Raw genomic sequence first — 20,903 nt, forward strand, 5'->3', positions numbered from 1 at the left:
TTTGCATCAGTGTATGTTAATGTATTTATTATTTGGCAGGATCAGTATTTTTTAATGTGTTCAGTATTTGGCAGGATCAAGACGTGGTTATTTGTTCACTATTTGGCAGGGTCCTTATGTGTTAATGTGTTCACTATTTGGCAGGATCTGTATGTGTTAATATGTTCACTATTTGGCAGGATCAGTATCTTCTGCATGGGCTACCTGGTCGCCTGCTTCTACTTCCTGTTGGTGGGCGGAGACTTGCTGTTGAAGCCAATCAGAATCATCCTGGTTTACTGGGATTGTCTGATTGGCTACAACATCTTTGTTATTACAATGAAAAACATCCTGTCGGTAAACCAACACACGCACACACACACACATACTAGGTGCTGGCGCGTGTGTTTATATGTCGACCCTAATGTGTGTATAATCTGTGTGTGTTTTTCTGTGTGTGTTTGTATGTATGTGTGTGTGTGTGTATGTGTTTGTATTTCTGTGCTTGTGCGTGCACGTGCGTGCGCGCGCGCGTCTGTGTGTGTGTGTGTGTGTTTAGATTCTAGCGTGTGGATACATCAAGTCTCTTGTGTTGAACCACTGCTGGCTGATACAACTCTTTAGCCTGGCGTGCACCATCAAGGGATACACCAAACGTAAGCCATCCAGCTGTCTGTCTGTCTGTCTGTCTGTCTGTCTCCCCACTGCCCATTTGTCTGTCTGTCTACTTTTGCCCAATATCCTTTATTATGAGACTCTTTAACAGCGTGGTAAACAATGTTTTTACCGTTTAATCAATAAGGGTTTTAAAACAATGTTCGATCTTCAACAGTTTAGATGATGGCCTGGTGTTTGATGTGGTTGTTATTGTCACGGTGACGTGGTATCGGTTGGGGTGGTTATCGTCATGGTGACACCATACCGTTGTCTTGCAGCGGAGCAGCAGAGTAGTAAACAGTGCGAGTTGCCTAGCGACGAGGCGGGCATCATCTGGGACAGCATCTGCTTCTGCTGCCTGCTGCTGCAGAGACGCGTCTTCACCAGCCAGTACTTCCTCCACGTCGTACTGGACCTGCGCAATACCCAGCTACTGGCCTCCAGGTACACAGTACTGCTAATACTAGTACTTCAGACACGTCGTACTGGACCTTCACAATGCTCCAGCCTCCAGTTACATATTAGTACTACTAACACTGATACTAGTACTGCTCATACTAGTACTTCCTCACGTAGTACTGGACATGCGCAATACCCAGCTACTGGCCTCCAGGTACACAGTACTACTAATACTAGTACCTCAGACAACGTCGTACTGGACCTTCACAATGCTCAGCTCCTGGCCTCCAGTTACATAATAATAATAATTATAACAATACTTATACTAACTAATACTTATAGTACTAATAATACTAGTACTTTATGTGTCTCTTTATGTGTATGTTTAATAAATGTGTGTGTGTGTGTGCGTGTGCGTGTGCGTGTGTGTTTCAGGGGGGCGGAGCTTATCGAAGCGGCCACAGTGAAGGCGGTCAGAGAGCGTCTGGAGTTGGAGAAAGGATCCATGGACCTCCTGAAGAGACAGTCAGTAGCACACACACACACACATGGTCAGACACACACACACACACACACACACACACACACACACACACACACACACACACACACACACACACACACACACACACACACACACACACACACACACACACACACGGTCAGACACACACACATACACACATGGTCAGACACACACACACACACACATATATATCTAGCCAGCGGCTAGATATAGATCGATATATCAATATAGAAACATATCTTATCTAAATATAGATATAGATACATATCTTAAATCTATATACATACAACCATAACTTATGTGTACATTAACTTGTTTGTTTAGGATGGAGAGAATTAAATCTCGACAACAGAAGTTCCGTCGAGGAAAACAGCGACTGCTCAGCAATACAGAAGGTAAGCTGTCTGACTACCTGTCTGTCTGACAAACTGTCTGTCTGAGTACCTGTCTGTCTGACAAACTGTCTGTCTGAGTACCTGTCTTTCTGTCTGACTACCTGTGTGTGTGTGTGTGTGTGTGTGTGTGTGTGTGTGTGTGTGTGTGTGTGTGTGTGTGTGTGTGTGTGTGTGTGTGTGTGTGTGTGTGTGTGTGTGTGTGTGTGTGTGTGTGTGTATTTGTGTGTGTAGGTCAAACGGACAGGAAGGGGAGGAACCAGAAGGAGTGGTGGAGACCCTGGGTAGACCACGCCTCCAGTAGGTCACATGACCCGTCAGGTCATCAACCCTGACCTTGAGTTCCAACCTAGACTATCAGCCATTGGTTTACATTCTCCAATGACCTTTGTCTCCCCCTAGTGGTGCGCAGCGGGAACTACTACCTGTTTGAGACAGACAGCGAGGAGGAGGAGGAGCGACCGGAGGAACCCATTCCTGATAGGTCGGCTTTCCAGGTAGAGTCTGAGTATCTCAATGATGTAGGTTAAGGGTTCAGTGATGTAGGTTAAGGGTTCAGTGATGTAGGTTAAGGGTTCAGTGATGCAGGTTAAGGGTTCAGTGATGTAGGTTAAGGGTTCAGTGATGCAGGTTAAGGGTTCAGTGATGTAGGTTAAGGGTTCAGTGATGCAGGTTAAGGGTTCAGTGATGTAGGTTAAGGGTTCAGTGATGTAGGTTAAGGGTTCAGTGATGCAGGTTAAGGGTTCAGTGATGTAGGTTAAGGGTGCAGTGATGTAGGTTAAGGGTTCAGTGATGTAGGTTAAGGGTTCAGTGATGTAGGTTCAGTGATGTAGGCTAAGGGTTAAGGGATGCAGGTTAAGGGTTCAGTGATGTAGGTTAAGGGTTCAGTGATGCAGGTTAAGGGTTCAGTGATGCAGGTTAAGGGTTAAGTGATGCAGGTTAAGGGTTCAGTGATGTAGGTTCAGTGTTCAATGATGCAGGTTAAGGGTTAAGTGATGATGGTTAAGGGTTCAGTGAAGCAGGTTAAGGGTTCAGTGTAGCAGGTTAAGGGTTCAATGAAGCAGGTTAAGGGTTCAGTGATGCAGGTTAAGGGATGCAGGTTAAGGGTTAAGGGATGCAGGGTCAGAGTGTGTATTATGCCTGGGTGACTGGTGACTGATATGTTTATGGCACATGTTGTATGTTGACTCTACATTTCTTGACGTCTCCTCCAGTTTGTGTACCACGCCTGGGTAACAGACACCAGGACAGCACTGAGAGCTCGCAACAAAAGAAAGAAAGCCCTCCATCTCTCCCCCCCGCTCTCCCCCCCTCTCTCCCCCACAGAAGGTAAGAGTAGAGAGAAGCCATCGGGCGGGAGCAATTGATAGCTTATTAAGCATTAACTGATGATAATCAATGGATGGATTCCCTGTGATGAACCTTTAAACTTGTAGAGGAAGTGAAATGTGCCCCCCTTTCCACAGACGGACAAGATGGACGCACTGAGGATGAGGAAGAGGAGGAAGACGTCCCTGGTACTCTCTCCATCCCTCAACCCTCTCTCTCTCTCTCTAACGCCTTCACACTGTACCTGTCCGTCGACGGACGACAGAGGGCGTGTCTGACGTATGGGGGACGCGATCTGATTGGCCGACGGATCCCTTGCAGCCCGAAAAGTAGAATATTCCTCAACTTTTTGAAGGCAGGCAACGGAGCCGACGGATCGGATTGACCCACGCTGCATTACGAGAGCGCCCCGTGCAGAGTCAATGAGACCCGTCGACGGACGTGTACAGTGTGGACGATGCGTACCCCTCCTCTCTCTCTCTGTCTAACACTGACTCTACTTTCTCCCTACCTTATGTATGCATAATAATTGTACGCGCGTGCGTGTGCGTGTGCGTGTGTGTAGACAACGTGCTGCGCCGTGTGGCCAACCTGCTGCGGTTCTGGTGGGTTCTGCTGTCTGCCGTCCTGGACTCTCTGAACTCGTGGCTGAGGACTCTCTGTCAGGAGCACCTCAACATCTCCACCGTGCTGCGCATAGAGCACTGTATGCTAACCCAGCAGGCTAACCAGGTACACACACACACACACACGCACGCAACTCTCTAGATGTAACTAACTCTCTAGATGTCACCAGCTTTCTAGATGTAACTAACTCTCTAGATGTAACTAACTCTCTAGATGTAACTAGCTCTATAGATGTAACTAACTCTATAGATGTAACTAGCTCTCTAGATGTAACTAACTCTCTAGATGTAACTAACTCTCTAAATGTAACTAGCTCTCTAGATGTAACTAACTCTCTAGATGTAACTAGCTCTCTAGATGTAACTAACTCTATAGATGTCACCAGCTCTCTAGATGTAACTAACTCTCTAGATGTAACTAACTCTATAGATGTCACCAGCTCTCTAGATGTAACTAACTCTCTAGATGTCACTAACGCTCTTGATGAGGAGGGATGGTCATCAGGCATTTCTGTCTTTCAGGGAACCCGTCCTTCCAGGGAGACCATCCACGTGTTCTATCAGCAGCAGATGTTAAGGAGATCTATGGAGTCTGGTCTGCAGGCTGAGGGTCAAGACTACGTATCCCATGAGTCTCAGGGACGGGACTTTGTCTCCCATGCGTCTCAGGGACAAGACTGCGCATCCCAGGAATCAGATGATGTGTTTGTGACAAACGTGTCTCCAAAGAAAGCATCAGAGCACAACAGGACACTGGCAGACATCGAATTGGAGACGGATTCAAGGAATGCGTCTTGTAATAAGCCAGAGATGGCGGCCTCACAGCATAGGACTTTGGAAAGTGAGGGTTTGAAGGTTGGTTCACAGCAAACCCCAGGAACAGAGACCGTTCCCGGAGAAGATACAGATACAGAAGCAGAAGAAGAACTCCCATTCGAACCAGAGGTCCAACGGGCGTCGTCGGTTGGAACACAAACCAGACAGCCAGCGGCTAAAGCTAGCCGATGTGCCCGTCCAAAACTCTCCAGGATGGGCCGAATCCCCTCCTTGTCCTCGTCTTCCTCACTGGAGGGAAGCAGGTGAGTAGCCCTCTTACATTCTACTTTCTTTTATATTATTATTCGTTTGGGGTTTAGGAAGCTGAACCATGTGACGCAACGCCTTCACTGGAGGAACCCACCGGTGCAGTGAACAGAACCAAACATGTCCTACTTTCTGTTGCCCCCACAAGGACCATGGGAAGCACGGAGGCTTTGGACCCCCATCCATCGTTAGGAACCCACCCGCTCTCGACCCCGAAGTCTCCCTCGCTCCACACCTGCACCCAGCCCTCCCCCTCCTCGCCCCCCGCCGCCTCCCCCGTCCTCCCCCCGACCTACAGCCAGGCCCTGGGCCTCCGGTCCCGGCAGCACAAGCCGGGCTGCCGGGCAGCGCTCCAGGCACAGGGACCCCCCCTGGCCGAGGGGTACCAGGAACGCCCCACCACCTCGTCTCCGCCCCAGCCCCGCCCCCAGGAGCTGACGGCCAATGACCTGCTGAGGCACAGGTACACGCGCACGCTCGAAGAAACGCGCGCACACGTAAACACACAACCGACCTCAACTGACCCGGACTCCCTAATATGGGCTTGCAGGATGTTCTACAACGAGGAGCTGGGAGCATCGGATCGTTTCTATGGGAACCAGCCGCAGCTGTTGCAGCTCTGCTATGCCCTCTACAACATCCTGGTTGCCAGGTAACATAACATGTACTCTTAACTGCACTTTAAACTCAGAGATGGTAGTAAAGGGAATGTAGATTAGAGATGGTGTTAATGTTATAAACGTGTTGTCTTCAGGTCAGAGATGGTGTTAACTTTATAAAGGTGTTGTCTCCAGGTCAGAGATGGTGTTAACTTTATAAAGGTGTTGTCTTCAGGTCAGAGATGGTGTTAACGTTAGAGATGCGTTGTCTCCAGGTCAGAGATGGTGTGCTACCTGGTGATGGTGCTGAACCACATGGTTTCGGCGAGCTGTCTCACCCTGACGTTGCCCGTGTGTGTCTTCCTCTGGGCCATGCTGTCTGTCCCCCGGCCCAGCAAGCGGTTCTGGATGACGGCCATCATCTATACTGAGGTACGTTGAACTGTGGTCAACTTCAGAGTGTGAACATTCAACGTAGGACCCATTCGGTTAACAAAGTGAAGAGTTTTTATTCAAATTAGTGAAGGCAAAGTCTTTGTTGCCTGGAGACCTTCCTGATCACGGGACCTCAAACTGTGTTTCGCTGTCGTTTGGCTGTTGATGTGCATGTATCTATGGGAGGAGGCGTGGCTGTGGCTCAATGCCTCGTGAGTGACAGGTGTCATTGCCAATCAGTGGCAGGTGCTCCGGAAAATACTGTTGTGGATCAGTTCTAAACAAGGCTGCGGTCGAATAGTCCTTTTTACTTAGAATGGTTCCTTAACGAGTGAAATTACCCGAAGAGTATGTAAGCCATGATAAGATGTTCTAATTCTCTAAATGCTAGGAAAGAAGAAAGGTCCTTCAATGCTTCCTTTCTGATCTCCTTTAGCCTATCATTAAAATATTGTAAATGAATGATTCATTGATTCAAACCTCGTCCGCTCTTCGTCCCTTCTCTCTGTGCCCCAGGCTGCCATCGTGATAAAGTACTTCTTCCAGTTTGGGTTCTTCCCGTTCAACCAGAAGATGGAGCTGGACCGCTCCAAGCCCTTCCACCCGCCCAACATCCTGGGGGTGGAGAAGAAGGACGGCTATGTCCTCTATGACCTCCTGCAGCTGCTGGCCCTGTTCTTCCACAGGTCCATCCTCAAGGTACAGGCACTGCCGGGGGTCAGGTTCACCGTACTGCAACAGACCTCTCGTGGGAATGTACCGCTACATTGGTACCGGTACTTGTACTTTCCAACAAGATTTGAAAAGTGAATTTTCAAATCTTGACTCAGATGTCAGTTTCCGTCCTCTGTCCTACTGACTGTGAGGCTAAGTTCAACGTTGAATTGATCCTCAAAGTCATTAACGGCCGAGCCAACGGCAAAATGATGCTTCATTGGCAGCCGAAACCAACACCCAGCTCAAAATGAGTGTATATATATCTTTAACTATCGATACATACATATAAATATATATATTATTTATTTTTTCACTATTGTTCTAAATATTAGCCGTGGTGAATGATGTATTTCTGGGCTCTCCTGTCCTGATGTCGTTGGGTCCTCCAGTGCCACGGCCTCTGGGACCAGAACCCAGTCCAACAGGAGCCCAGAGCCGGCCCCTCCCCCAGCTCAGAAGACCCCCCTGCTCCTCCACAGGACCTGAAGACCGGCCCCTCCATCCCGGGGTCCCCGGAAGGTAACCAAGATACAGACACACAGAGACAGAATACAGACACTCACTGAGGAACAGAATACAGACACACAGAGACAGAATACAGAAACTCACTGAGGGACAGAATACAGACACACAGAGACAGAATACAGACACACAGAGACAGAATACAGACACACAGAGACAGAATACAGACACTCACTGAGGGACAGATTACAGACACACAGAGACAGAATACAGACACACAGAGACAGAATACAGACACTCACTGAGGGACAGAATACAGACACACAGAGACAGAATACAGACACACAGAGACAGAATACAGACCCTCACTGATGGACAGAATACAGACACTCACTGTGGGACAGAATACAGACACTCACTGAGGGACAGAATACAGACACTCACTGAGGGACAGAATACAGACACTCACTGAGGGACAGAATACAGACACACAGAGACAGAATACAGACACTCACTGAGGGACAGAATACAGACACACAGAGACAGAATACAGACACTCACTGAGGGACAGAATACAGACACTCACTGAGGGACAGAATACAGACACACACTGAGGGACAGAATACAGACACACAGAGACAGAATACAGACACTCACTGATGGACAGAATACAGACATACAGAGACAGAATACAGACACTCACTGAGGGACAGAATACAGACACTCACTGAGGGACAGAATACAGACACACAGAGACAGAATACAGACACTCACTGAGGGACAGAATACAGACACAGAGACAGAATACAGACACTCACTGTGGGACAGAATACAGACACTCACTGATGGACAGAATACAGACATACAGAGACAGAATACAGACACTCACTGAGAGACAGAATACAGACACACAGACAATGTGGGACAGAATACAGACACACTCAGACCCTGAGGGACATGTCAAGGGAGAGACTGCTGTCAGAAGGCCGGTAGGTCATCCTCGATGATCTTAGCTTTGGACTGCTGGTTCCTGAATCGATGCTGCCTTGGTACCCCTCCCCTACCCTAAAGACATTTTTATGGTCCCACGTTGCCGCGACGCAATGACCACGCAGACGCTTCGATGCAGTCGTGAACGTTTATGTTTCTACGTCGGGTTTTAGTAAGCGGACCAATCACAGGCCTTGCTGCTGCGTCGCCTCGACGGAAGGTTAACATTTTTGGGAGGTGCACGTCTGGCCCTTGCGGTGGACGCAAGGAGGGTCGGCAAAGACGTAAGGGGTCTGTAACCCCCTTCCATTGCGTAACGTGGAACCATAAAGAGCCCTTTAATGTTGGCACCTCCGACCAAACACAGCAGGGGCTAGAACGCTAAAGGACAATGGTGCTGCTTTAGGTGTTGATCATCTGCACGGGGAACGATTACTGATACAAAATCTGTGCTTGTGTGTGTGTGTGTGTGTGTGTGTGTGTGTGTGTGTGTGTGTGTATGTGTGTGTGTCTGTAGGTAGTGTGTGTTCTCAGCCCACCAAGTCTGATCTGCTTCTGGAGAAACTGAAAGAGGCGTTCATCAGATCTAAGAACTACTCCGTAAACAGGTCCGACACACACACACACACACACACACACACACACACACACACACACACACACACACACACACACACACACACACACACACACACACACACACACACACACACACAGTGTATTATTATATAGGGGCATAGTATGGATATTCTATGAAACATATTCTACGTGTCCGTTCTCCTCAGGGGTGTGCTGTTATACGGACCAATCAGAGACTTCTTCAAAGCTCTCGTCCAACCAGAGTACAGCGCTGTGTCAGATGTCTACGTCGCCATGTTCCTGGCCGACACCATCGACTTCATCATCATCGTCTTCGGCTTCTGGGCATTCGGGGTAAGGTCTCAGCCCATAAAGTCTCAGCCCTTAAGGTTTCAGTCCTTAAGGTCCCAGCCCTTAAGGTCTCAGTGACTAAGGTCTCAGCCCATAAAGTCTCAGCCCTTAAGGTTTCAGTCCTTAAGGTCCCAGCCCTTAAGGTCTCAGTGACTAAGGTCTCAGCCCATAAAGTCTCAGCCCTTAAGGTTCCGGTCCTTAAGGTCCCAGCCCTTAAGGTCTCAGTGACTAAGGTCTCAGCCCTTAAAGTCTGAGGCCTTAAAGTCCCAGCCCTTGAGGTCTCACCCCTTAAGTTCTCAGCCCCTTAAAGTCTCAGTTAGTTAGTTGGGTTAGTTGAAGTTAGTGAGAGATAGGTTCAGGTTGGTTCAGGTCTTTTGGAATTAGTTCAGGTTAGTTAAAGTTATTCAAGGTTGGTAAAGCTTATTCTGAGTTAGAAAAGGTAAGTTCAGGTTAGTTCATGTTAGTTAAGGTTCTTTTGAGTTAGTTTAGGTTTGTTAAAGTTATTAAAGGTTATCCTGAGTCTGTGAAGGTTACTTTAGGTTGTAGTTAGCTCCTGTGTGTTCACTGTGCTGTTCTCCACAGAAACACTCTGCGGCCGCAGACATCACGTCCTCCCTCTCAGAGGACCAGGTCCCAGAGGCCTTCCTGGTCATGGTGCTCATCCAGTTTGGTAGGTGTGCCTGTCTGCCTGTCTGCCCGTCTGCCCGTCTGTCTGTCTGTCTGTCTGTCTGTCTGACTCTCTGTCTGACTCTCTGTCTGACTCTCTGCCTATCTGTCTGTCTGCAGGTACCATGGTGATTGACAGGGCTCTGTATCTGAGGAAAACGGTGGTGGGAAAGCTGATCTTCCAGGTGCTTCTGGTGTTTGGAATCCACTTCTGGATGTTCTTCATCCTCCCATCTGTAACCGACAGGTACCCTAACCCTACTGTACCTGCTCCTCCTGCTCCTGCTCCTCCTCCTCCTAGTCCACCTCCTGCTCCCCCTCCTCCTAGTCCACCTCCTCTTCCTCCTGCTCCTCCTCCTCCTCCTAGTCCACCTCCTCTTCCTCCTGCTCCTCCTCCTCCTGCTCCTCCTCCTGCTCCTCCTCCTCCTAGTCCACCTCCTCTTCCTCCTCCTCTTCCTCCTCCTCCTCCTAGTCCACCTCCTCCTCCACCTCCTTCTCCTCCTCCTCCCCTCTCCTCCTCCCCTCTCCTCCTCCTCCTCCTCCTGCTCCTCCTGCTCCTCCTCCCCTCTTCTCCTCCTCCTCCTCCTGCTCCTCCTCCTCCTCCCCTCTTCTCCTCCTCCTCCTACCCTCTCCTCCTCCCCTCTTCTCCTCCTCCTCCTCCTCCCCTCTCCTCCAGCTCCTCCTCCTCCTCCTCCTCTTCATCCTCCTCCTGCTTCTCACATCTCTTCCTCTTCTTCCTTGTGTCTTTCCAGGAGATTTAACCACAACAGTGTGGCCCAGCTCTGGTACTTTGTCAAGTGCGTGTACTTTGGGCTGTCGGCCTATCAGATCCGCTCTGGCTACCCGACCAGAGTCCTGGGGAACTTCCTCACCAAGAGCCACAACTACCTCAACCTCTTCCTGTTCCAGGGGTAGGCCCACGCAGACACACACAAGCGCACGCAAGCATTCACACACTCACACACGGGCCCGGTTCTGCGTTAAATTACGCCCTAGGTGAAACCTCCTCCGAGCGGGGCTAGCGGGGGTGGGGGGGGGGGGTTAAACGCATTGCCCTGCGAGCTTCAGTGAGGGTTTCAATCATCACTAACAGTTGATCCCCCGTTCCCCCGGCAATTTGAGTTCGCCCTACACCAGGGTCTGGAGAAGAGCAATACATTCCTTTCTGCTTCCGATACGTTTTTGCGGGAGCCAATCAGCAAGCTGGCTTTTCCCCTTGGTGCGCTATTAGCTAGTTTAACACAATGACGACAGGGAAGTGACGGCAAGCAGCCATTCGTGCACAGAGCCAGTTGAACTAGGCCCGTTGATCACGCCTCTTGTGCGTTACTTGAAATCCTTATCATAACCCACTTACAGCCACTGAGTTAGAAGTTCTGACATGACAATTAAACAAGTCAATCATCTGTGGAATGGGCAGGGCTCGAAAAACTCCAGCCAATGATTTCCAGACCCACCGAGTGGCATTGGACAGTAAGTACGTCAATCAAACGGTCGTACTGCACTCCCCCTCTCCCCGTGCGACCCCTTCGTGCATGTACTCAAAGCTCGTGACCCAGAGCAAAATTCTGTTTGTTGTTATCCTGCGGTAGCTACTGGAGCTAGCTAATGGCTCGCTCTCCGCATCTGTGTTCGCTCGTGCACGTCCATGTACTTGGAATGGGTGGAGTCAGAGTCAGCGTTGAAGGAGAGGGGGTAGAACCATTTGAGTTGTGTATTTTCCAAATCTGCTGGCGTTTCCCAAATCCCATACCCCACCTTTAAATTAAATTAAATGTATTTATTAAGGGCGCCACCAGAGGGCGCCCCCAACACATTTGCCGCCCTAGGCATTCGCCCAGGTCGCCTATGCCGATCGCCGGCCCTGCTCACACACACACGCACACACACACACGCGCGCGCGCTCGACGGATTAGAAAACGGCGAGGTTGGGGGCTCCCTCTCCATCAGGGGAGCGGGCTCTGACCTCCTGTGTGGCTCCAGGTTCCGGATGGTCCCGTTCCTGACGGAGCTGCGCGCGGTCATGGACTGGGTCTGGACCGACACCACCCTGTCCCTGTCCTCCTGGATCTGCGTGGAGGACATCTACGCCCACACCTTCGTCCTCAAGTGCTGGAGGGAGTCTGAGAGGGTAAGGACCACCGCGCACGCCTAGCCTGTCTGTCTCTCCGTCTGTCTGTCTGTCTGTCTGTCTGTCTGTCTGTCTGTCTGTCTGTCTGTCTGTCTGTCTGTCTGTCTGTCTGTCTGTCTGTCTGTCTGTCTGTCTGTCTGTCTGTCTGTCTGTCTGTCTGTCTGTCTGTATGAATATGTTTACTGATCTATGTTATGTTGTGTGTGTGTGTGTGTGTGTGTGTATGTATATGTATGTTTGTGTGAATGTGTTTACTGAACTATAAAATGTGTGTATGTGTGTATATGTTTACTGATTTATAACATGTATGTGTGTGTTTACTGATCTAAAACGTGTGTGTGTGTGTGTGTGTGTGGGTGTATGAATGTGTTTACTGATCCAAAACGTGTGTGTGTGTGTGTGTGTGTGTGTGTGTGTGTGTGTGTGTGTGTGTGTGTGTGTGTGTGTGTGTGTGTGTGTGTGTGCGCGTATGTGTGCGTGTGTGTATGTGTGTGTGTGTGTGTGTGCGTGCGCAGCGTTACCCTCAGCCCCGGGGGCAGAAGAAGAAGCGCGTGGTGAAGTACGGGATGGGCGGTCTGATCGTGCTGCTGCTCATCTGCATCGTGTGGTTCCCGCTGCTCTTCATGTCGCTGGTCAAGTCTGTGGCCGGCGTGGTCAACAAACCTCTGGACGTGTCCCTCACCATCACCCTGGGAGGGTACCAGGTAAGATCACTATAACATCACTACCAGGTGTAACATCACTACCAGGTAACCTCACTATAACATCACTACCAGGTGTAACATCACTACCAGGTAACCTCACTATAACATTACTACCAGGTGTAACATCACTACCAGGTAACCTCACTATAACATCACTACCAGGTGTAACATCACTACCAGGTAACCTCACTATAACATCACTACCAGGTGTAACATCACTACCAGGTAACCTCACTATAACATCACTACCAGGTGTACCATCACTACCAGGTAACCTCACTATAACATCACTACCAGGTGTACCATCACTACCAGGTAACCTCACTATAACATCACTACCAGGTGTAACTTCACTACCAGGTAACCTCACTATAACATTACTACCAGGTGTAACATCACTACCAGGTAACCTCACTATAACATCACTACCAGGTGTAACTTCACTACCAGGTGTAACTTCACTAACAGGTGTAACATCACTACCAGGTAACCTCACTATAACATTACTACCAGGTGTAACTTCACTACCAGGTAACCTCACTATAACATCACTACCAGGTGTAACTTCACTACCAGGTGTAACATCACTACCAGGTAACCTCACTATAACATCACTACCAGGTGTAACTTCACTACCAGGTAACCTCACTATAACATTACTACCAGGTGTAACATCACCACCAGGTGTAACATCACCTGGGAGGGTACCAGGTATGACATCACTAAATGCTCCCCGCCGATGTCAGGACCGCGGAGTCGCTCACCAGCTTCCTCACTAGCTCAGAGTTCACCTGGACTCTGCATAGCCACCCCCCCCCCCACCTGTCTTACACACTTATGTTATGTTGTACGTCCTGGCACTCAAAAATAATACTCAGCATGGTCCAGCATCTTATCCTAGCTATCTTTGCTGTATACGGGGAATGTGTTAACCTAGCGATTGTTAGTGCTTGGCACTTGGTTCTATGAACATCTCAACTGTACAGACAGCGATATATTGTTGTTCCTTTTTCTTCTGACAAATGTACTTATTGTGAGTCGCTTTGGATAAAAGTGTCTGCTAAATGCCCTAAATGTTGATGTACATGTACCAGGTGTAACATCACTTGGGAGGGTACCATCACATTATTGCTATACTTACTTTAATACATTACATTAATAACATAGAAACATGCATGACATCACAGTCATAACATAGTAATGTTCATAACAGGTATAACCTAACATTCATAACATAATAACATTACAATGTATCAATCATTCATAGCATTGTGGTCCTCGTGGTTCATTCTAACGTTTCCTTCCCAGCCCATCTTCACCATGAGCGCCCAGCAGAACCAACTGAAGGACCTGAACGAGGAAGACTACCACGCCTTCATCAGTCTGTACAGCTACACCCCTGTAGGTAACATCACTCCTTCATCCGTCTGTACAGTTACACCCCTGTAGGTAACATCACTCGTTCTTCAGTCTGTACAGCTACACCCCTGTAGGTAACATCACTCGTTCTTCAGTCTGTACAGCTACACCCCTGTAGGTAACATCACTCGTTCTTCAGTCTGTACAGCTACACCCCTGTAGGTAACATCACTCGTTCTTCAGTCTGTACAGTTACACCCCTGTAGGTAACATCACTCGTTCTTCAGTCTGTACAGTTACACCCCTGTAGGTAACATCACTCGTTCTTCAGTCTGTACAGTTACACCCCTGTAGGTAACATCACTCGTTCTTCAGTCTGTACAGTTACACCCCTGTAGGTAACATCACTCGTTCTTCAGTCTATACAGTTACACCCCTGTAGGTAACATCACTCGTTCTTCAGTCTGTACAGTTACACCACTCTAGGTGACATCCCTCATTCATCACCACTTCATCCGTCTAGCAACACCCCTGTAGGTAACATCACTCCTTCATCCCTTCATAGCTAAACCCCTGTAAGTTGCATCACTCCTTCATCAGTTTTTACAGATGGACTCTTTAAGGTAACATCAATCACCACTTCATCACTTAATAGCAAAGCCTTTCACTTTCATTTTCATTAACGCCACTTGTTGATGTAGCACTGACCGCAAATTTTACTTTTACCATATCCTGTTGGAAGTACGGCAAACGCATCTTTAAGTTGCGTTTGCCGTTTAAGTTAAGTTGTTTGTCGTTCTTTCGAGAAACGAAAAACCGTCAAGGTTGCGGTAGCGCATTCAACCAAACGTTTCCACATCAGCGTCCGCCATCTTTGTTGTTAAAGTGGTTCTAGTGCCAAGGTCATCGCCGTTTGATGGCAGTACGGGGTGGCATGTTTGACTAAAAAGGTTTACAAAACGGATGCAATGTGTGTATTTCCCAGAATGCATTGCAGTTCTTCGAGGCGTACACCAAGGAGGACGTGACCGTAGCCGAGCTGGAGGGCAGCAGCAACTCTCTCTGGACCATCAGTCCTCCCAGCCGGCAGTACCTCAGCCAGGTCCTGGGCCAGGACGAGGACTTCCCTCTGACCATCTCCTGGACCATCCAGAGGTACAGATACTAGATAATACCGCTACTAGCTTAGCTTAGCAAGCCTGCTGACAACATAGGCCTACAGAGGTACTGATACTAGATACTACCACTACTAGCTTAGCCTAGCAAGCCTGCTGACAACATAGGCCTACAGAGGTACTGATACTAGATACTACCACTACTAGCTTAGCCTAGCAAGCCTGCTGACAACATAGGCCTACAGAAGTACTGATACTAGATACTACCACTACTAGCTTAGCCTAGCAAGCCTGCTGGCAACATAGGCCTACAGAGGTACTGATACTAGATGCTACCACTACTAGCTTAGCCTAGCCTAGCAAGCCTGCTGACAACATAGGCCTACAGAGGTACTGATACTAGATGCTACCACTACTACTGAGGTTGGGTAGCTAGCAGGCCTAGCAAGCTTAGCCTAGCCAGCCTCCTCACATTATAAAACGGTATAATAATAATAATAATAATACATTTAATTTAGAGGCGCCTTTCAAGACACCCAAGATCACCTTACAGAGCATATAGTCATCATACATTTTTTAAAAAACAAGACATTGTGGAAAAAATAAATAAATAAATAAACATAAGCAATAAGAAATAAATAAAACAAAAAGGTATAGAGGTAGCAGTTCTTCTGAGGGTGGGAGGTTAGCGAGATAGCCTAGCCTAGCAAACCTGGCTTAGCCTAGAAAGCCTAGCAAGCCTACTGACAATATACAGAGGTACAGAAGTGCCTCTGTATAGAAGGTACAACAGTACTACTGCGAGTACTACTAATACTACTACTACTGTATTTGTGTCGACCAGGAACCTGAGTTTGGGGGCCAAGGCTGAGTTGGCGTCTGGTAAACATGTGACCTACCTGGACGACGACACCAGACTGAACCTGATACACCTGCTGTCTGGAAACACCTCCACACCTGTGTAAGGAGGGGGAGGAGAGAGGGCGGGGGGGGGGGGGTAGGGAATAGTGAGAGAGAGTAGTCCTGTTTGTGTGTGTGTGATTTACTGCTTATTATATCAATTGGATTTAAAAATACATATGCTCCCTTTATTTTCATCATGCTATCTCCTCACCTCAACCTCCTTCTCTGTCTGTTTCTCTGTCTCTCTCTCCCCTTCTTGTGTGTGTGTGTGTGTGTGTGTGTGTGTGTGTGTGTGTGTGTGTGTGTGTGTGTGTGTGCGTCTACAGAGTTATAGGTCAGGTGTTCCCTTGTTTCATGCGTGCTCCCAGTGACTCAAACGCCAAGCCAATAGAACAACTTTACACAGGTACGAGCGCACACACACACACACACACAAATACACCAACACACACACACACACACACACACACACACACACACACACACACACACACACACACACACACACACACACACACACACACACACACACACACACACACACACACACACACAAACGTTCCCTCTCCGCCTCTCTCCGTCCAATCAGAAGACAGCTATAAGGACATCCAGATCGCGTTGGAGCGGTCGACCAGCCGCAGTGGGGAGCTGCAGGAGTGGTGGATCGTGGACCAGCCCGCCCACAGCTTAACACCAACCAGAAACCCCGCTCCTGTGATTGGCAGGCGACGGGCGGGACTTGAACTATTTGTCTTTAGTGATAAAGTCAGCCCCCCCAGCCTCGGCTTTCTAGCAGGATACGGGTAAACACACACACACACACTCACTCACTCACTCACTCACTCACTCACTCACTCACTCACTCACTCACTCACTCACTCACTCACTCACTCACTCTCACACACTCACTCACTCACACACAAACACTACATTATTATATAATACACTCTTTAACTTCCTGCAGTTGTGGTGTTGGTGTCATTTCACGTCTTAATGTGAAAATGATGAATGAATCAGTGGTGTGTGTGTGTGTGTGTGTGTGTGTGTGTGTGTGTGTGTGTGTGCAGCATCATGGGAGAGTGATGTGTGTGTGTGTGTGTGTGTGTGTGTGTGTGTGTGTGTGTGTGTGTGTGTGTGTGTGTGTGTGTGTGTGTGTGTGTGTGTGTGTGTGTGTGTGTGCGCGTGTGTGTGCGCAGCATCATGGGAGAGTGATGTGTGTGTGTGCAGTATTCATGGGTGTGTGTCAGTACTGATGTGTGTGTCTGTGGTAATGTGCTTGATTGTTTGTGTCTGTGTGTGTCTGTGTGTGTGTGTGCAGCATCATGGGACTCTATGCGTCGGTTGTGTTGGTGATCGGGAAGTTTGTGCGCGAGTTCTTCAGCGGCATCAGCCACTCCCTGATGTTCGAGGAGCTGCCCTGCGTCGACCGCATCCTCAAGCTCTGCACGGACATCTTCCTGGTACGTCTCCAACACGCTGACCCCAGCATTTACATTTACCTTTACATTGAGGGCATTTAGCCAATGCTTTTATCCCAAGTGACTTTCAAAAAGTACATTTGTCCGAAGAAGGATGAACTACGATATATCGCTGTCGATACAGTAAGGATGTTATTAGAACCATGTGCCAAGCACTAACAATTGTTAGGTTTAATTGCTATTCTGTTCATCTGATTGGTTGATCGTTATTGTGTTCGTCTGATTGCTTGATTGGTATTGTGTTCGTCTGATTGCTTGATTGGTATTGTGTTTGTCTGATTGGTTGATTGTTATTGTGTTCGTCTGATTGGTTGATTGGTATTGTGTTTGTCTGATTGGTTGATTGTTATTGTGTTCGTCTGATTGGTCGAGGGTTATTGGGTCCATCTAATTGGTTGATTGTATTGCGTTCGTCTGATTGGTAGATTGCATTGTGTTTGTCTGATTGGTTGATGGTTATTGGGTTAATCTTATTGGTTGATTGTATTGTGTTCGTCTGATTGGTAGATTGCAATGTGTTCGTCTGATTGGTTGATGGTTATTGGGTTAATCTTATTGGTTGATTGCCTGCTTTGTTTTCCAGGTGAGGGAAACGGGGGAACTGGAGCTGGAGGAAGAGCTCTACGCTAAACTCATCTTCCTCTACCGCTCCCCTGAGACACTCATTAAATGGACACGACGGACATATTAACCCAATGGTTTAACCAAATGGTTTAACCCAGTCATCATGACAAGAAGCCATGAGGGAGGACGTGGATTAAACCAAAGCAACGTTAGACAGGGGGGACCTGGGCTTTACTCAGAGGATGATGGGAGGTCTGCAACACACGACTGTGAAGAACAAAGGAACTAGACTCTAGACTACAGTACAGGGAGTACTATGGTAGTACTGTACTGGAGTACTGCAGTAAATCTGGGCCAGAGGAAGTACCCTCTGCTGAATCACGGTGATTACGCTGCAGTACTATCCTCGGTACTCATCTGAGTACTACTCTTAGTACCATTGTCGGTACTAATCTCACTACTATTGTTACCCGAGTCCTTCTTTTAACAGAAACTTCTCTCTCCCAGTACCGTTCACCGGTATAAACCTGTTTACAGCAGACATCTTCATAAACACGGGATGCACATTTGAGCTGGAGTAGAGGTGTTCCGTGCATTCAGACTCTTACTATACACTTTATACACTGAATCCTAACTGCTAGCAGCATCAAAACGACCGGTTTTCTGGTCATTTCGATGCTGGTCCGTCAGGTGTTTCAGAGCAACCGACTTGAGTCACTTTGCTGTTTAATCTGAGAGGCTTGGCAATGTAAGGCCACTTCCATATATGGAAAACAATCGCTGAGCAGCCATTGCAGACACTGTATGCTAGTATTGATCAGTGGTTCTCCATTAGTTTCTGCACCATGTACTAGTATTGTTCAGTGGTTCTCTATTAGTTTCTGCTCCACGTACCATGCAATAGTATTGATAAGTGGTTCTGTATTACTTTCTGCTCCATATACAATGTAATAGTATTGGTAAGTGGTTCTGTATTACTTTCTGAACTGTATCATGTACTAGTATTGATAAGTGGTTCTGTATTACTTTCTGAACTGTATCATGTACTAGTATTGATAAGTGGTTCTGTATTACTTTCTGAACTGTACCATGTACTAGTATTGATAAGTGGTTCTCTATTAGTTTCTGCCCCATGTAGTGCCTGCCATGATGTGTATGTGCCATGTATGCTTTCACTGTTTAATGTCACTGTGTGGCAAAGATTGCTACGTCTTGTAGCCCCCCTGACTGTGAACATGTATGGTAGAAGATCTGAACCTAATTTAGAAATGTGAATAACTGGACATTTACACTTTAGCTTAATAACTGGAATTTAGCTGTGATTAAATGATTTCTCTTCATCTGGGCCTTCCCCTGTACTTCTTCACTGTTTCTAAATCAAGTCTTTATTGACCGGAGGTCTAAGTTCGTCTAATTTGAGGGACAACGTCTAGCTCCAAACCGCAGCCAGGGATGACTTTGTGCAGTCCAGTGATTTACATTTAGGGGATTTAGCAGACGCTTGTATCCAAAGCGACAATAAGTAATAAGTAGTTTGTCGGAAGACGCAGCGATGACTTGGGAAGATTCACAGGTGAGGCAGGACTGGCATCACAACATATTTCTTGCCGCCTCCTCAAGGCAACAAGGCAATGAAGGGAATGAGTCATGTGATCGTTACACTGACTGGATGAAATGAGCTGCAGCCGACTGAGAGTCAGAAAGGATCAACAAGATGAGAGATCTAAACAGAGTTCTGGTCCACACGGCCGTGTTTCTTATGCTGGAGGTCCTCGTTCAGGGAGGTAAGCTTGACTAAATGTATGAACTAATATGGAGAATGTTTCATTTCGTCTGATCATTTTAAATCTAGGGGTAGAACCTAAACCGTTTTATCTTTTCCTAAAATCCATCCTATGTTCATGCCGGTCTCTGCCAACCACATAGTGAGCGTTCCACTCTGCTCCCAACGCAGGTAGAGATGTTTTTGTAATGTTGAAGTGTCTTTAGTATATGAAGTCCTGACGAAGGGACACCGGTGGCGAGGTGTGTGTGGACGTGTGGAGCTCTGTCCGAGCAGCGGTTGATGACCGCGACCGAGAGAGGGTTACTGTCCGTCCACACCAGAAGCGAATTGAGCGACCAAATCGCCGGAAGTCATTCACTTTCTATGGGCAAGAGCGACCAAAGCGACCAAAGCGACCAACGCTACCAGCGGCCAAAGTTGAGCGACCAGAGCGTCAAAAAGAAGTTGAAAACTTTTTAACTTTATGCAAATGACTATTATTCGCTTCAGCGACCAAACACTGACAGCCAATCGGAATGTAGACGCTCTTCGCTTGCGTGGATCCCAGGGAACATCGGCAGGCACTGGTTCCTACCTACCTTTATTCACTCACTGAACAAAATGTCGGCTGAAGTATTAATAGCGGCTGTAACTGGGCACCCGGTGTTGTACGAACCCACCCTTTTTCAGTTCAGAGATCGAAACGCCATAGTGGTTTGGATATCAAGTGATGATAAGCGGGAGAATTTATAGGCTACATCTAGAACGTTCGTATTTAAGCGGGAATCATTATAATTTGCTCTACATGCCACCAATCTAACCAACCAATCGCGTGTAGCATGCTTTAAACAAAACCGTCACATAAACAAACTAATCGACAAGACGAGGGATAAATGACAAGGGATATATCTCTTGTCTTTTATCCCTCTATTCCCCACTATTCACGGAGCCTGAGGTGAATAATTTTTAATTAAATAGTCAGATAGATAGATAGTCTAGTCTTTATTAATACCAAACGACACAAATCGTCGGGAATCCATTTAGGTGGTTCGTCCCACACAGGACAGTAGCCTACAAGACCACACAGAACAAGT

General features: G+C 47.7%; 1 protein-coding gene across 4 annotated transcripts in view; it reads left to right on the plus strand.

Annotated features, from left to right (window-relative positions):
* The window catches only part of LOC132452627 (piezo-type mechanosensitive ion channel component 2-like), a 36,173-nt gene extending 16,789 nt beyond the window's left edge, over nucleotides 1-19,384 (plus strand). Inside the window, exons 23-52 of one of the 4 annotated variants that reach the window (XM_060045327.1) lie at nucleotides 180-336; nucleotides 539-635; nucleotides 915-1,080; nucleotides 1,471-1,560; nucleotides 1,886-1,956; nucleotides 2,188-2,253; nucleotides 2,356-2,450; nucleotides 3,168-3,282; nucleotides 3,420-3,470; nucleotides 3,848-4,014; nucleotides 4,431-4,987; nucleotides 5,140-5,454; nucleotides 5,542-5,643; nucleotides 5,866-6,022; nucleotides 6,542-6,724; nucleotides 7,132-7,261; nucleotides 8,712-8,802; nucleotides 8,980-9,127; nucleotides 9,707-9,794; nucleotides 9,911-10,037; nucleotides 10,543-10,701; nucleotides 11,774-11,921; nucleotides 12,437-12,625; nucleotides 13,934-14,026; nucleotides 14,970-15,139; nucleotides 15,944-16,060; nucleotides 16,329-16,408; nucleotides 16,592-16,805; nucleotides 17,321-17,462; nucleotides 18,064-19,384. In XM_060045327.1, the coding sequence (XP_059901310.1) occupies nucleotides 180-336; nucleotides 539-635; nucleotides 915-1,080; nucleotides 1,471-1,560; nucleotides 1,886-1,956; nucleotides 2,188-2,253; nucleotides 2,356-2,450; nucleotides 3,168-3,282; nucleotides 3,420-3,470; nucleotides 3,848-4,014; nucleotides 4,431-4,987; nucleotides 5,140-5,454; nucleotides 5,542-5,643; nucleotides 5,866-6,022; nucleotides 6,542-6,724; nucleotides 7,132-7,261; nucleotides 8,712-8,802; nucleotides 8,980-9,127; nucleotides 9,707-9,794; nucleotides 9,911-10,037; nucleotides 10,543-10,701; nucleotides 11,774-11,921; nucleotides 12,437-12,625; nucleotides 13,934-14,026; nucleotides 14,970-15,139; nucleotides 15,944-16,060; nucleotides 16,329-16,408; nucleotides 16,592-16,805; nucleotides 17,321-17,462; nucleotides 18,064-18,171 (4,393 nt within the window). In that variant the 3' untranslated portion in view covers nucleotides 18,172-19,384. Of the gene's footprint in view, nucleotides 1-179; nucleotides 337-538; nucleotides 636-914; nucleotides 1,081-1,470; nucleotides 1,561-1,885; nucleotides 1,957-2,187; nucleotides 2,254-2,355; nucleotides 2,451-3,167; nucleotides 3,283-3,417; nucleotides 3,471-3,847; nucleotides 4,015-4,430; nucleotides 4,988-5,139; nucleotides 5,455-5,541; nucleotides 5,644-5,865; nucleotides 6,023-6,541; nucleotides 6,725-7,131; nucleotides 7,262-8,711; nucleotides 8,803-8,979; nucleotides 9,128-9,706; nucleotides 9,795-9,910; nucleotides 10,038-10,542; nucleotides 10,702-11,773; nucleotides 11,922-12,436; nucleotides 12,626-13,933; nucleotides 14,031-14,969; nucleotides 15,140-15,943; nucleotides 16,061-16,328; nucleotides 16,409-16,591; nucleotides 16,806-17,320; nucleotides 17,463-18,063 lie in introns of those variants that run through there. The other 3 variants (XM_060045328.1, XM_060045329.1, XR_009524428.1) reach the window with 3 other exon arrangements.
* Nucleotides 19,385-20,903: the final 1,519 nt, after the last annotated feature.

The sequence above is a fragment of the Gadus macrocephalus genome, chromosome 23, assembly GCF_031168955.1.
Source record: "Gadus macrocephalus chromosome 23, ASM3116895v1".
Taxonomy (NCBI): Eukaryota; Metazoa; Chordata; class Actinopteri; order Gadiformes; family Gadidae; genus Gadus; species Gadus macrocephalus.